This window comes from Dasypus novemcinctus, chromosome 26, assembly GCF_030445035.2.
Source record: "Dasypus novemcinctus isolate mDasNov1 chromosome 26, mDasNov1.1.hap2, whole genome shotgun sequence".
NCBI classification, from domain to species: Eukaryota; Metazoa; Chordata; class Mammalia; order Cingulata; family Dasypodidae; genus Dasypus; species Dasypus novemcinctus.
The window spans coordinates 49,668,526-49,685,616 of NC_080698.1; the positions used below are offsets into that span (position 1 = coordinate 49,668,526).

The window sequence follows — 17,091 nt, forward strand, 5'->3', positions numbered from 1 at the left end:
GTTGTTCCACATCCTTGCCAGCACCTGGTATTTTCTGTCTTTTGCGTTTTAGTCATTTTGGTGGCTATAAAGTATTATGTTGCAATTTTAGTTTTCATTTCTCTGATCACTTATGATATTGAGCTCATTTTCATACATTTATTGGCCATTTGGTTATCTTCTTTTGTGAAGTGCCTGTTGAAATTGATTTTTCCATTTTTAAATGATCATTTTTTAAGTACTTTTGACTGGCCAGTAGGCCACATTTCTAATTCTTTTGTTCCCCACTTTTCCCTTTCAAAATTTTTAATTGGTTTTTCTTCCATGTTATTTTTTTCTAACAAACTTTTAGAATCAGTAATCCCAACTCTTCTAGCATTTTTAGTGAATTTGCATGAAACTTACTTTATTTGAGAAAAATTGACACATAAGCTGAAAGATGAGATTGTCATTCTATCTAAGAAGGAAAAACAAATACTAAACCTTCTCTGGTTTTTTGCCCAGCAAATTTCATTAATATTCCCATATTTAATTCTAGTTTTAGCTTTGTTTACTATCATGTTTTTGACAGATGCTTGTTTGAAGTAAAAGTTTTTTAATATGCATTTAAAATCTGCAGCCCCCTTTTAAAAAATATAAATGTTTTACAGGTTCTTGATCAATATGAACGAGAAGGATTTAATTTCCTATCAAAGGTGTTTAATTCTTCACATTCCTTCTTAGAAGACTTGACTGGTCTTACATTGCTACATCAAGAGACCCAAGCTGCTGAGGTAAGAATAAAACAAAGCTTTCTGAGTTGTAGACTGACATGTTTGAAACCTATTTGACATTCAGCTTTATAGAATGGGAAGAAAGCAATTTAGTATTTGTTTTCTTTAGAGCAAATATCACCAAATTAGTCTGCTACTTATCGGAAAAGAGGGAACCTTCAGAAATTGCTGGATGCTGATGTGTATCAGTTGCTTGTCTAGTAGGTGCCCAATGCATAAAGTTGCTCACAAAGCAAGTGCAGGTTATTGATTTTCCGAATACCTCCTGTCTTTATTGGATATCTGCATGTCTGTGGCCATTGGAAAGTTAACTCTCCTGTTCCTATATCAAAATGGAAGTCAGTGAAGGCATTGGACTCTGGCCATGTTCTTCTCAAAGAAGAAAAAAACACAATATTGGTGTTTATTTCAGAATTTGATCACTTCCAATTTCCACCTGAGAAAGTTATTATAAATCATTCGACTCCATGAGAAATGTCCACAGGATATATGGGGCCTGGCCACTGTTGGGTAGCATCTTTTTTCCATGCCTTTCATGTGTTAATGTCTTTGTCATTTGAATATTTTGCCTGGGTCACTGCATTGTTTGTTTTGTTTTGTTTTTAAAAATTTATTTTATTTACCGCCCCCCCCCCCCCCCACTGCTTGCTTGCTTTCTGCTCTCTGTGTCCATTCGCTGCACATTCTTCTGTGTCTGCTTATCTCCCTTTGTTGCATCATCTTGCTGCGCCAGCTCTCTGCGGGTGCAAACTGGCTTTGGTATCTTCTGGGTACTCAATAATTGCAATCTTCCATTTAGGGCCAATAGTTAGAACCAGAGGGAGTCTCTTACCTTCTGTTTCAGGAAATAAATGGTATCGCTGCAGGACTTTGAGGGGCTTTAAGATTTTCCCTGGACCCTGATTGAACCCCAGGTTGGGTTGAGAACATTGCGTCGATCATGACAATCATTTGGTCTTTTGAGCAGTCTACACTGCCTGATGGTAAGGGAGAAATCACTTATAGACCTCTTCAACCAAGCAGCTACGTGGCTATTTGACTGGCGGAATTTTCCACCAGCAAGGAATAATTCAAATATTCTCTTAAGTTGGCTAGAAGAATTTGAAATTGATGCCATATTTCACTCTTTTTTAAAGCAGAGCAGATGCTAGGATAATGAGCAGATTCCTTAATTTAACCTGGTATGTTTTGCATTTTAGTTGGTCAAATATTAATAGCCTTTTCAGAGCCTCAGGAAGAGAAGGGGAAGTTTAAGAGCGCGAGAGCTATGACTAAGTAGATGGTGATGAGGGGACCTGGTTTCATCCACAAGTCTGAGTTTTCTTTTTGAACTTTTCCTCCATTAAATTATATTTATAGTTTTGGAGTCATAAGCCACACATGAAATTTTAGATTAGAGGTGGTGAACTGGTTGGCGTATGAGGCAGATATGGCTTGCAGGTGTGTTTTGTTTGGCTGCCCTATGTGTTAACTTTTGGATTAAGCCAACATTTAAGAATCAGGAGTTTTACATGAAAGTTGAAATTTCCTAATTTCTGGCTTGTTTGCAAAATCAGAAGGCCTGGCAATCCTGGGCCTGCATTCCTTAATAGCAATGGTTAGCTGGAGCTGAGAAGAAAAGTTAAATAATGCTCTTGATGCACAGTTTAAAGGTATAAAAACATATTCCTTGAAAAGGAGATCTTTCCTCTACCTGTCCCTCAGCTACTCAGCTACCCTCCTGGAAACTGACATTGCTGTGAGTCTCTCGCCCAGGGATAGTCTTTAGATGCTGTTGTCCATTTATATGATGTTCTTCACTTGATGACCCTTATACGTATTTGAGTTTGTAACCCCTGTCTTAGAAAAGGATCGCTATTTTTCTTAAGCACTAAATAGGACTCTTTTAAGATAAGGGTCAAATTACTATGCTCACCAGAGGACCTTGTAGCAACAAAAATCATTGTCCTACCCACATCATTTTACATTACTGTGAAAAATGTGTATGCGTATGTGCCTGTGGTAAGTAAAATAACCATCTTTGTAAAGGTAGTGTTTTGATTTATATGCTTGATTCCTAGTGCATTCACACATCTTCCGTAATAAAGATTCAACTTTCCATCTTCCATCTAGAAAGGTCCCAACTTATATACTTTAGCAACATAGTCAAGATGCTATGGTAATTCTCACCTTGGGCTGTTTTCATCAGTCAAAACAAGGATTGCAGAAGATTCAACCAGATAATACATGGTGTTATCATTGTATACTTTGTTTATAAAATATGTATTTGCATAAACACTGGTTTTGTTAGTTTACTGAACATCATTTGAAAGTGTAGATACAGGCATCGTGCTAGTAACTAGACACCAAGTTGATGAGACTCTGTCCTGGCCCTCACAAACTCAGTCTCATGTGAGAAAAAGATGTAAAGAGTGAGTTCTAATATGTCATTAAAATTGTTATTGTCATTTGTATGTTAAGTGCTGAGAGAGCAATTATAGTTGGATTTTGGCAGGCAATGGTCAGGAAGAAAAGAAGATGAGAGGGCCAGGGCATTCTAAGCAAATAAGGGTCTCAGAAGCCAAGAGTCTTTAGTGTGTTACTCAGAATCATGAGCAGCCTAATGTGGTTGGAACCAGAGTTACCTGCAATCAAGGTAATTTTTTAAATAAGTTTTGTTATAATTCATATATCATAAAATTCAGTCCTGTTAGTCAGTGGTTTTTTAGTTATTCAGAATCGTGCTACCATTATCACTATCTTAGTTAAGAATACTTTCATCACCCCAAAAAGGAACTCCATGTGCATTAGCAGTCACTTTTTTCCACTAATCTACTTTCTGTCCCTATGGATTTGCCCATTCTGAACAGGCATATGAAGGAATATAAATGGAATCATATAATATGTGGGCTTGTGTCTGGCTTCTTTTACTTTGAATGATATTTTCAAGGTTCGTTCATGCTGTAGCAAGGTGATTCTTTTTCATTTAAGAAAAAGAAAGTTGTGACGCTATTACACTTTCCCATATCCTTTACCACCTTTGATCTATCTCCCAAGTATGGCCCCCCTTTATGAAGGAGAAATACAAAGCTGGTCCTACTAGAGACTACAAGTAGACTTCTTTTCATAGAAATGGAGCACTTACACAATGGATTGGAAGATATATCCAAGGCATAATCATCCACACTTAGTGAGATTGATTAATGCAACCCAGTTTTTTGCAACTGTCCCCTTCCCTGGTAAAATCATGGTGCTGTTGAGATTAATGGACAAATTGCCAGGTGGTTTTTAATTGGAAGAGGGGTCGAAGTGCAGAGGTGCAGATTTGGGACTGGGAGCCAGGCTTTCGAAGATGAGTTTGTTTTAGGTAGTAGAGATTTTGAGCAAATGGGATAGGTGAGTGAAATTACTGGGTGGCATTGGAGATGGTGTGGCAATAGAGGTTGGAAAAAAAAAGAACAGAACTTGTCATTTGGTTTAGCCAGATGAAGAATTATCCTATTCCATTTCGGATACTGAGGAGAGGCTTTAGAGAGAATATAATTTTAAAAATTTAAATGAGAAATGTATGTTACTTTTATCTCAAGTTATAGATTAAAACATTTAAAATACCCCATAAATGTCATTTGTTTTTGCTAATGTTATATTTCATAAAGAAGGGGCCTTGAACAGAAACCCATATTCTTTGTCTATAGACCATTTGGCTGCTAAATTTTAGTTTCATTCTATCCATGGGGTATGTGATGGTTAGGCTATTGTGTTAACTTGGCCAGGTAGTTGTGCCCAGTTGTTTGGTCAAGCAAGCACTGGGCTAACTGTAATACAAGGGCATTTATAAACTTCAGTCACCATTGACTTTACTGCAGTGGTAAATCATAGATAGCTGATTACAGTTACATTAATCAGGGAGATTGCCATTAGCAATGAGTGATGCTTTATCCAATCAGTTGAATGCCTTAAAAGGGAAAGTGATTCCAGCGTTGAGTGAGAATTTCCCAGTTCGTCTTTGGACAGTCAGTGTCTCCCAAAACTCATCAAGAACCTTCATTGGGCTTTCATTGGAGCCCCTGGTTGCAGCTTCGCTGCAGAACCTGGACTTGTGCATCCCCACGGTCACATGAAATACTTATAAAATTGCATACTATTTTTTTTTAAAGATTTATTTATTTACTTATTCCCCCCCCCTTCCCCCCCAGCCCAGTTGTCTGTTCTCTGTATCTATTTGCTACGTCTTCTTCTTTGTCCACTTCTGTTGTTGTCAGCGGCACAGGAATCTGTGTTTCTTTCTGTTGCGTCATCTTGTTGTGTCAGCTCTCCGTGTGGGCGGTGCCATTCTTAGGCAGGCTGCACTTTCTTTAGCACTGGGCAGCTCTCCTTATGGGACACACTCCTTGCAAGTGGGGCTCCTCTACACAGGGGAAACCCCTGCATGGCACGGCACTCCTTGTGCACATCAGCACTGCGCATGGGCCAGCTCCACACGGGTCAAGGAGGCCCGGGATTTGAACCGCAGACCTCCCATGTGGTAGGCGGATGCCCTAACCACTGGGCTGAGTCCGCTTCCCAAATTGCATACTATTAACAGATATCTCTTGTTGATTCTGTTTCCCTAGAGAACCCCGACTAATACAGCTTGGTACCAGGAGTGGGGTAGTGCTTTTGCCATTACCAAAATGCTAGAATGGTTTTATAAATAGGTAAGGGGTATTTTTTGGAGAAATTGTGAAATGCTTGGAAGAAAAGACCTACAGTACTTTGAAGAGGCTGTTGATAGCAATATGGATGCTAAAGAGACTTTTTATGATGCCTTAGAAGTAAGTGATGAAACTATTATTGGAAACTGGGGGAAAGGTGATCAGTGTTTTAAAGTTGCAGAGAACTTATCAAGATTAACTCCTGGAGTTTTATGGAAGGCAGAATTTGAAAATGGTGAGCCTGAGCATTTAGCTGAAGAAATTTCCAAAGTAAACTCAGAGAATGCAGCTTGGCTTCTGCTTGCAGCTTATAGCAAAATGTTAGACGAGGGAGATATGCTGAGGACTGAACTGTCAGGCACAAAGAAAACAGAAACTGATTCTGGAAATTCCAAGTCTCTGGAAATCAAGCTCTCAGAAGAAAGTGCCCCATTGGAGGACTTAACTAAAACTTGGAACTTGTAATCAGGACTGAAGACTTGGAAAGACTTGTGGAAAGTCTTACTGTCTGATGGCTTAACCCTGCTTCTTGCATGCTAAACCAACAAAGTTTTTTGAGAGAACAGTATGAACAAAACCACTGTCAGCCTGGAATGAAAGGGACATGGAAAGGAGGGATTAAAGGGAAAATGACTTCAAGAGGAAAACCATGGAAGCTGAGATCTGGAATTAGGACATCACCTTGGGCCAAGAGAGGAACCCCACAGAGAGGGTGAGTTTGCCCAGCAGTTGAAGAGGGTAGATGTTCACACCCAATATTCTGGGAGAGTTTTGCCATCCCAGGGTACAGAAAGGGTGGATCACATTCCCCAAGGATTATGGCAGTTAAGGTCAGCACCCCACAGGTCTGAGAGGAGTAGACCTGTCCCCCATGGATTAGGGAAGGCCAGGTAGTCACCTCGTTGCTCTAAGAGGGTTGAGCCTATATGCCCAAGGTTAGGGAGAATGTTGTTGTCACATCACTATACTAGGGGGGGTTAAGACTCTAACCCAAAGATTGGGTAAGGTGTGGCAATCACCCCAACACTCTTGGAGGGAGAGGTCTGGAGCTTGGTCGACACCCAGATGCTTGATGAGGGTGGAACCAAGAAAATGTCCGTTGGGCAAGAATGTGGAAAGGGTGGGTTCCCATAAGGCTCTGAGGAGAAGAAACCATTATCTTAAGAATGACTCTGACTGAACTTGAATGGAGGAGGCCCTGCAGCTTTACTGAACTGTGGAGGACCCAAGACTCATGTTTCCCTCCCAGTTTCTCCTTATTGTTATGAAAATGTTTATCCTTTGTCCATTTGTGTATTGGAAACAGATAAATTGTTTTGTAAGTTTCAGAGGTCTGTAGCAGACAGAACTTTGCACCAAGATAAGCTGTATTTCTTTAAATTGACTGTGATATGATTTAGTACTTGCATTGTTACTGAATTAAGGCTGTTTCAAATATTTGTAATGTCTTTTTAGAATTTAGAGGGTGGAGTGTAGCAGTTTGATATGGTTATGAATTCCAAAAATAGATACTGGCTTATGTTTATAATCTGGTCTGTACCTGTGCATGATTAAGTTATGATTAGGGCTTTGATTGGGCCTGGTCATTAGGGTGTTGAGTCCCCACTCCTTGGTGTGCGGGGACTCACAGATAAAAGGCATGGCAGGGACAGAGTAGGGGGATTTCTGATGTTGGAGTTGGATGCTGAAGTCTTAAGCTGGAGCCCCCAGAAGACAGCTCACAGAGGAAAGAGAAGCAAGCCCTGGGAAGAGAGGACCTGAGCCAGAAGACAAATACAGAGGAATAGAGATGGCTCCTTAGACACGGCAGAAACCCCCAGGGAGAGAGACAGAGCCGTTCACTTGATAGTCTACAGCTGACCTTGTAGAGAGAGGCAAAGTCTAGAGAGGCTCATAGTCTACAGCTGATCTTGTGAAGAAAACAGAGTTGCTGAGCCCAGAGGAACCCATGAAGCCTGAACCTTCGCAGATGTCGGCAGCCATCTTGCTCCAACACGTAAAAGTAGACTTAGGTGAGGGAAGTAACTTATGCTCTGTGGCCTGGTAACTGTAAGCTCCTACGCCAAATAAATACCCTTTATAAAAGCCAACAAGTTTCTGGTATTTTGCATCAGCACTCCTTTGGCTAACTCATATAGGGCATTAGGAGGCAAGATGGAGGACAGCTTCCTCCCATCTTAAAATGGTGTAAAGTTCTGACCTTTACTTTCAAGGCCCTTGGTGAGAATGGGTTTAGATTCCTTATTGCTCCCAGACTTCTGTTTATCATGGTTGGAGCCAAAGGAAACGGCCCCCAAAGTGATGGATGTCTAAGTCACAGAGCTGTTGAGGCATTCATTGAATATTTTTTAAAATTGCTGAAATTGTTGAAGAAAGGCTATCTAAATAAAAAATGTGAATGGCAGCAATCTTTTCAAAAGATTTGCTATGATTTCTCATCCTATGAATAGAATAAGTGCCAGAACACATGTATTTATTTAGGTCCAACCATGGGCTCAACATTGTGCTGTGATAAATGCTAAGTAATTTTCAAACAATCTAACTGGAGAGAAAAGACTGATTCATAAGGAAGTTAATTAAACAAGCTGTATTTTTAGAAATTCACATTTAAATCCCATAACCCATCTTCCCTGAAATACTTCATTCTTACTCTTGAAAGTTTGAAAGTTCCGTGACTCCACAATTAATTTTAGGCTGTCCTTTATTCCCCTGCCTTCACTATATTTTCAATATTTGAAGTATCTTGCTGTTATGATTTCAGGGTTGCAGTTACAGTATGCCATTAATATGATTTGTATTTTAGTTAAATATTTGTTAAGCAATATTTCTTTTTGGTGAATTGGAGACTAAAGAACGATCACTTAAAACAGAAAGTTTAGAGCCAACTCTAACATAGGACATAAAATCATAAACAGGCTGGCAGAAATGAACAAGGCCAAGCTGATGGGGTGATTCCTGAATTCATATTCTTTGTCTGACTCATCCACTACAGAATTCAAGATTCTAGAAAAATGTCCATTTCTCTCATAGCATGAAAGCCATATGAAAAACATTATGGTCATGTGATATGACTTCATTGGCATAACAACTTACTATTCAGCAAAGCAAATAGCACAATTAACAAGTGTTTCTTCTGGGCCTTTTGCACTAACACTGAGTTTTTGGCCTCTCCCTCTCACAGCTGGTTTTGATTTGGTTCCTGTGGAATATTTTGTTTTGTTTTTAACAACAGTCAGATATTTATGTACAGCTTCATCAAGAGCCTCTGATGACAAATATGCCTTCGGAGGCCAGTAGAAGCTGTGGGAAACCCCCATGTCAGCACTTAGACCTGTTTCCAATGGAGTGAAACCACTCTGGGAACTAACTTAGCCTGCTCATGAATCCGTTTCTCTTTGCAAAGCCTTCTGCTAGTCCCCTTCTGCTGGCCTATCATGGGGCTGTGCCCTGCCTTGATTTTTCCTTATGAAGCAATCCCTCAAAGACATACCCTTGGCTGCCTTCTCTCTAAGTGTGTGTGTTTGGGGGGGAAGAGGAGGGCTAGGGTGCTGGTGAGGGGAGGCAGAATTAGCAGGCAGAAGACAATTTAATTCTTAGATTGGGAACTAGGGTCTGGTTTTTAAAATAAGGCTTGGCAGTATCCCATTCGGAACTCACTGTTTAAAATGCATCCCTTTTATTTGCTGTCAGAGTTATCTACATGGATTTGAAATGTTTGGATAAATTGGTATTAGAGAAGGATCCAGTTGGAGAATTGACAATGAAGTCTGGACCGAGTTCCCTGCCCTTCAAAAGAAGAGTCGTGGATTAGAGATCTATGGGAGAGAGATGGGATAAAATCATAAATGCTAAAAGCAGTGTAAAAACAAAACTAATATTAAGAAATAGAACATGGGAACTACATCAGCCTTAAATTGTAGTACTTGTTCTGCTAGTGTCCTCATGAGTGACCTTGGGTAGAATAACTTGAACATTTTATGTGTTTCGTTTTCCCGCTTAAAATGAGATGATAGAATCATGTGTGAAATGCTTTTTACCTCTAATAATCCAGTAATTTTGATTAAAAAAATACAAGTATGATCAGAAAGTAAAAAGGTGATTAACTTTCATATCAAAATGCTAAAGTATCAAAATTATTACCTTTTATACATTTTATAAATATTCTTTGGTATCTATTAAATCTAGATGCCATTGCTAGAGACATTTTTGGACACTTTCTTTTTTGAGATTTGGATCTCCTTTGAGCCTCGAAAGATCATTTCTCCTACTTTGTATTGATTGGTGTATGTGCGTGTGTGTGTGTGTGTGTGTCGGTACATATAAATCCAAGATGATATAATCTAGCTTAGTAATTCAGCTCTCTCTCCAGCCTTGGTTCCCAGGACTTTGGGCTTCTTCATAAATTCAAGTCCACCTTGACATAACTGAGTGTGTTCATAAAACCTGCCACTACTTCTTAGTTTAGATTCCAGATGAGCGCCCCTTATTTTAAGTAATGGCAGCATCCTTAAAATGATGACTGTGTAATATCTGAGGTTTTTCCTTAACAAGCAGCCCAGTGACACTCAGAGAGAGTATGGTAGCCTGAAAGCTGGCCACTTGAGAAGGCCGTTCTCGTATCCCTGCTCCGGCAGCGACCGGGGCTGCTGCGTCTGCTGTGCAGGTTGTGCAGTGGGGACCACAGGCAGCAGCCTCGTGTGGGACCTCGGGTCAGTTACTTCATCCAGCTTCATTTCCTTCGTTTGTGGAATGGGATTAATAATTCCTATGCCACACAGATACTGTAAGCATTAAGTCAGATAGCACCTTACAGAATAAAAATAAATAAATTGGACTGCATCAAAATTTAAAACTTTTCTCCAAAGGACAATATCAAGAGAGTGAAAAGATAAACCACATCAGTCACTAGAAGATAGAATGAGAACAGAGTGGAAAGCTGAGGCTTAATCTGTGTAGAATTGGTTAAAAAAAAGGTTGTTTGTAAATGTTCGGAAATAGAAATGTTGAAAGCACATTATAGGGTTTGTAATTATAAGTGCTGATATTTAGGCATGGTAGTGGTTGAAAGGGAAAAGCTAAGGTCACATATATCACTGGAAAGAAAGCTAAAGAAAATGAAACATGAGACTGTTAATAGCATAGCAAACCCTCTTGTGGAAAATGAGTATGGTTTATAGGGCATATATAATATAAGGTTTTTTCTGAAACAGAATGAATGTAAATTAATGTTGCAAGTTGTTACTAATAGGGTGATATTTGGGTAAAAACTACAACCAAAGCAAACTATGGACTATAGGGTATAGCAATATACTGATATTCTTCCATCAATGTTAAAAAAAGGAAGTATGCCAAGGGAAAGAAACTAGGCACACAGTACTACATATTGTTAGACACCATCTATACAAAATATAAATATAAATAAATTTATAGACAAATAGGTTATCACTTATGTATGGCAGTAGAAGGATAAAGGAACTGTGGGGTGACTACTAAGGGGTAGGGAATTTTTCTTGGAGTAATGAAAATGCTCTAATATTGATTACAATGATGAATGCACAACTCTCATTATACCAAATGCCATTGATTATACAATTTAGATGGATTGTGTGAGTTATGAATACATTTCAATAAAATTGATTTTTAAAAAGATAACTCACATATTAGGAGAAAATACTTTTTTTTTTTTTTTAAGGTACTGGGGGCCAGGAATTGAACCTGGGATCTCATGTGTGGGAAGCCAGAGCTCAACCACTGAGCCACATTGGCTTCCCTGAATTGTTTTCTTCATTTGTTTTGCTTTTTTCATTTGTTTCTTTCTTTCCAGAGGCACTGGGAAACAAATGCAGGACTTCCCAAGTGAAAATGTGGGCACTCAACCATTTGAGCCACTTCCACTCCCAGAAAAAACTTATTTATAAATCATATATCTGATATGAACTCTTACAATTCAGAACTAAACAGTAATCCAATTTTAAAAGGGGGCAAAGGATTTGAATAGATAGTTCTCCAAAGAAGATAGATAAATGGTCATGAAGCATATGAAAAGATGCTCCAAATCATTAGCCCCTAAGGAAATGTAAACCAAAAACATGAGATACCACTGTATACCCAATAGGTTGGCTGTAATAGATAATAATAAGGGCTGACAAGGATGTGGAGAAATTGGAATCCTCATACATTGCTAGAGGGAATTAAAATGGCATACGCATTTTGGCGGTTCCTCAAAAAGTGAAACAGAGTTACCATGTGACCTGATTCCACTCCTAGATAAGTACCAAAGAGAAGGAAAAACATATGACCATGGAAAAACCTATACACAGATATTCCAAACAGTGTTATTTATTTATAATAACCAAAAAGTAGGATCAGCCCAAGTGTCCATCAGATGATGAATGGATGGAGAAAATGTGGATATTAACTAAGAATAATGAATATTATTCCGCCATAAAAAGGAATAAAGTTAACTCATATTTGCTGCAACATGGATGAATCCTGAAAATGTTGTACTAACTGTAAAAAAACACAAAGGCCACATAGTGTATTCCATTTATATGAAATGTCCAGATTTTTAAAAATCGGTACAGCCCAAAAGTATATTAGTGGTTGCCAGGGGTGGCAGGGGTTGGGGGCAATGAGGAATGACTGCTAATGGGTACATAGCTTCTTCTGGGGATGATGAAATGTTCTAAACCTAGATTATACTAATGGCTGTATGTAACTGTGAATTACTAAAACCATTTGAATTATAAACTTTATGTGAGTACATTATGCAGTATGTGAATTATATCTCAATAAAAATATTTCAAAAGGAAAGAAATATAGATGTAGCCCTCATGCACACAGTTGAGACACGTAGTGTTTCCTTCTCTTTTCCTTTTTGTCTACCTGGCTTTCTGAGTGCAGTTTTGCTTTTCTGTCTGCAGTCGGATGTTGTAGCATATTAGCTCATTGTTTCCGGGAATGAATTTTGCACTGATTACGTCAGTGATCTTTTTCATTTTTATTGTGCCTCATTTTTCAAAGCATTGGTCTCTGCTCATCTTGCTTAACCCTTTCTTACTCTAGTAAATACTAAGGGGAAATCTGGTAGGAGTCCACCAGCAAAATGCTTCCCTTGTATACTTTCTGGGAGGAGAGAGCAAATCAGAATGCCAGCTCCAACCCCAGAAGTCATCACGAGCCAAGAGTGTTGGGGAGGTGGAGGGTACTTTATTATCTAGTTTTGTAAGTTTAAGCAGGTTAAGCAGGAAGGTTAAGCACAAAGCTCCAAATCCCAACCAAGGTCTGAAATTTTAAGGGATTTACCACAGGATTTTATTTTCTCCTAAGAGTTTCATTTTGAAAATTAAACAGAAATGTACAATGAATACCTAAATACCTAACACTTTGATTCAAAATTAACATTTTGCCACAACTGATTTCCCTCTTCCTCTGTTTTTCACTCTCTCTCCCTACATCTATACACAGTCATTCACTGTTTATTAACCATTTGAAAGCAAGTTCCATGTACAGTGACAACTCACCCCTAAACTTTAACATGAATCTGCTAAGACTAGACATTTTCCTATATAAACAGAATACCATAATCACAGAACAACTAACAATGATTCTGTAATACCTGCTAAAATCCTGTACACAATCAGATTTCCACAGAAGTCTGCCTGGTTTTTAAGGTACCTTTTAAACCATTATTTTCCTTTTTCTCAAGTGGGTAACTTTATACTTAGGTTTTTTACAATAGTCCTTAAGTACAGATCACTGGATATTTGAACTTGAGCATATCTTTTTAGGCTTTTTGACACCCTCACCTCTAAAATGGGGAGGTGGGATTACCCTGTTAGGCAGCGTGCCCCTGAGGTCCTGTTGCTGCCGGCAGGCCTCATCCGGGTGCTGGGAGGGAGCCAGCCCTGAGCGTGTTCCTGCCCACCCGCGACCCAGCTCCCCAGTGCCGGAGGCTCTCGACAAAGTGGGAGTGGGACTGCGATGGCGGTTTTCAGGATAACTTGACGTACTTGAAGAGATTGCATTGGTCAGCTAAACTGTCCATTTTTGTTGTCGTTTGTTGCTGGAATTCTGTTATTTCAGAGTGGACTGCAGTACTGGCTAGTTTGTACCTGTCGGGAAGCTTTGACTGGCAGTTGCATATGCCTCTGAATGATAAAAGCAATAAGACAGTGTTGCGTTTTGTTGGATAGGAGGAGTTTTTCAAGATAAAATCTGTGAGAAAGTGAAAACTAGAATGAATTCTTGGAGGTTAGAAGTGGAGAGCCGCTGGCCCAGGGTGCTGGGGACCCAGACTTCCTGACTTTGCCGTGGGCAATAAAGGGTTCTCAGGAGGTACTGCTCCAGTCTGTCATGTGACTATTAGTCTGGGAACTGTATTTTTACAGCTGACCCTTCTCATTTACAAGCATAACAACTGCTATGTGTTGAATTTGGGAGGAGGGGGGGCCCCATATTTTTGCTGTAAAATTAAATTGGTTCTTGGTTTTGAAATCTTAGTTTTGATCCATCTTGCTTCCCAATTAGCTGTGGAAGAACAGAGAGAGAAGGGAATGCAAAATATTCTAAGGCGTGTATTTTTTAAATTAATATTCGCATTGTAGCATGGCTTCTATCAGTCAAAAATACTTATTGACTGCTTGCAAATTCACAGTGGTATGGGGATTGGGAGTTATAAGCCTCGCCAACAGGTATAGCAGCACTATTCACAGTAACAAAAGGTGGAAACGACCCAAGTGTCCATCAACAGAAGAATGGATAAAAATGTGGTATATACATACAATGAAAGATTACTCAGCTATAAAAAGGAATGTAGTTCTGATGCATGGTACAACTGATGAACCTTGAAGACATCATGTTGAGCTAAATAAGCCAGACACAAAAAGATAAATATTATATGAATTTGCTTATATGAAATATCTAAAATAAGCAAATTTCATAGAGACAGATAGTAGATTGCAGGTTACCAGGGGTCAGAAATGGGGAGAGAAAGGGGGAGTTGCTGCTTAATAGGTGCAGAGTTTCTGTTTGACATGATGAAAACGTTGGGATAATGGATGGGGGTGATGGTGGTACAATATTTCTTTTTTGCTTTCATGGAGATTAGTTTATTAATTATGCACATAAATTAGAAACTCAAGTTATATAGTGATGCTTTTTTTAAAAGCAGTTTTATTCACATACCATACATTCCATCCAAAGTATATAATCAGTGACTCTCAGTATAATCACAGAGTGAGGCATTCATCACCAATGTCAACTTTAGAACATTTTTATTGCTCCAAAAAGAAAAACCCCATATCCCTTATACCCCCCTATTATTGACACAGCATTGGGTAGCACAATGTTTTTTAAATATATTTTTTATTGAAGTATATCATTCATACATGAACATACATAAACAATAAATGTATAATATAAGTTGTATACTTACAAAATAAACATGCATAACATCATACAGGGGTCCCATACATCATCCCTCCACCAACACCTTGCATTATTGTGAAACATTTGTTACAAACTGTGCAAGAGCATTGTTAAAATATTACTAGTAACTATAGTCTGTTTCTTATATTTGCTGTATTTTTCCCCCTACTCTGTTATTTTTTTAAAATGTATTTTTATTAACAGATGTGAACTTACAAAACAATCACACGCATGTGTAGAATTCCCATACAACACCCCTTCCCCAATACACCACACTGTGGTGGAACATTTGTTACAGATAATGAGATAATATCATCAGACTATGACCATCAACCATGGTCCACAGCATACATTTGGCATATTTTTTCCATACCCCCCCCCATTATCATCACAGTACATCTTTGGCATTGATGCAAGACTATTACAGCATTGCTGTTAACTTTATTCCATAGGTCACACCAGTGTTTTTTCCCATGCTTCTCCATGTTCCTACCACCTTGCAATAGTGACATACGTCTGTTCTAGCTGAGAGAAGGGGCACTCTTGCAGCTGTACCATCAACCACAATTCTTATCCGCCTCTGGGTTCACTGTGTTATTCAGTCTCTAGATTATTTTCTAACTTTCTTTCAATTGATACTTACATCCCTAGACACTTTTCAGCCACAATCTCATTTATAAATGGGGTAGCACAATATTTTGAATGTAATTGACATCATGGAATTATAACACTTGAAAGTGATTAAAATGGAAACTTTTGAGCTGTGTGTATGTTATACAGTAAAAAGGTGTTTTGATTTGGTTCGGTTTGATTTTTGTTTTAAAAAAAGAGATAGAAGCCAGGCCTGCAGGAGACTGACATGATCTAGTTGGGGAGCTAAGATGGAAAAGTAACAGAGGCTGGAGGGCATAGGCATGCGTAGACGGTCATGCACACTTTACAATGAGCTGTATGAGGTTTCGAGTATTATAAGGTCCCTTTGTTTGGGATGCAGAGAGGGATCCAGGCAAGAGCTGGGTTTTGAGCCAGACCTTGAAGGTTGGAACTCAAAGTATAGGGGAGGTTGGAGAAGAGAAACATCCCAGAGAGGCTCATGGTAGCAAGATGGGTGATGGAAAGTAGTGAGAGAGGCCTAGCAACTAGTACTGATTACACTATTTCTAATTTTCATGGCTCTTTTGTACTTAGCCTTTTGATGCCCAAACCAATCTCATGAAGTAGATATTACCCCACGTTAGGGGAAGTAACCAAGACTCAGGGAAGGGAAGGGAAGGGATTTGTGAACTGAACTACACATCGTTAAACTCAACTGTGCTCAGTGTTTGTCTACATCTTGAGGTGCACAGTGCACTCATAAGGCTGGGAGCAGAGAGAAAGATGCTTGAGGGGCATATAGATAATGTTCTGCTTCATAGAGAGCCTCTCTCATTTCAGACTGAGCAGTTGCCGAAAGCAGTTTTCCTTCCTGTTTGCAGTTTCCTTAAACTGCATTGATAGAGAGTCTGGTTTCTCACACTGTACCCTCCTGGACCTGGGTAGCCGGCATCACTGCCATCTTACTCTTGAATTGTCTTTAAGATTAGAAAATGACTTTCACATGAAACCTCTGGTTCCATCTTCAGATTTAATCTCACTGTCTTAGTTCGTCTGCATTGCTATGACAAATACTATGCAGTTGGTTGGCTCAAACACAGGGAATTTAATGGATTACAGTGTTGGGGCTAAGAGAAGTCCAAAATCAAGGTGTCAGCAAGGTGATGCTTTCTCCCCAAGGTCTGTAACATTCGGGTGCTTGCTACCGGCCACTCTTGAGGGTCCTTGGCTTTCCTGTCACGTAGTGATGTCCTCTCCTTTCTCTTCCAGGCTCCTCTGACTTCTGACTTCCACCTCCCTGTGGTGCTCTCACTCCACTCTCACTTCCCATTTCTTTCTCTTTATAAAGCCACCAGAATCCAGATTAAGATACAGCCTCATTCACTTGGGCTACACCTTACCTAAAATAACATCTGGAAGAGGTTCTATTTACAGTCCTATGGATATGAACCTGTCTAAATTGGAGTACGTAATTCAGTCTAACACACTTAACAGTTGTAAAGGGAAATCCAAACTTTCCCTTATTCAACTGCCTGGTGAAGAAAAATAAATTGGTGTTAAACTAGAAATATTTAGATCTTATTGTTGCAGGACAGAATCATTGAGTTCCTAATAACAAAGACAATGAACTACTTTGTTTTGTT

General features: G+C 39.2%; 1 protein-coding gene across 7 annotated transcripts in view; it reads left to right on the top strand.

Annotated features, from left to right (window-relative positions):
* The window catches only part of ATG7 (autophagy related 7), a 319,354-nt gene that overhangs the window by 170,824 nt on the left and 131,439 nt on the right, over positions 1 to 17,091 (top strand). For 6 of the 7 annotated variants that reach the window (XM_004466355.5, XM_058288959.2, XM_058288961.2 and 3 more), the window contains one exon: positions 630 to 752. The exons of the other annotated variant lie outside the window; for it this stretch is intronic. In XM_004466355.5, the coding sequence (XP_004466412.1) occupies positions 630 to 752 (123 nt within the window). The remainder of the gene's footprint in view (positions 1 to 629; positions 753 to 17,091) is intronic. 7 annotated transcript variants of the gene reach the window in all.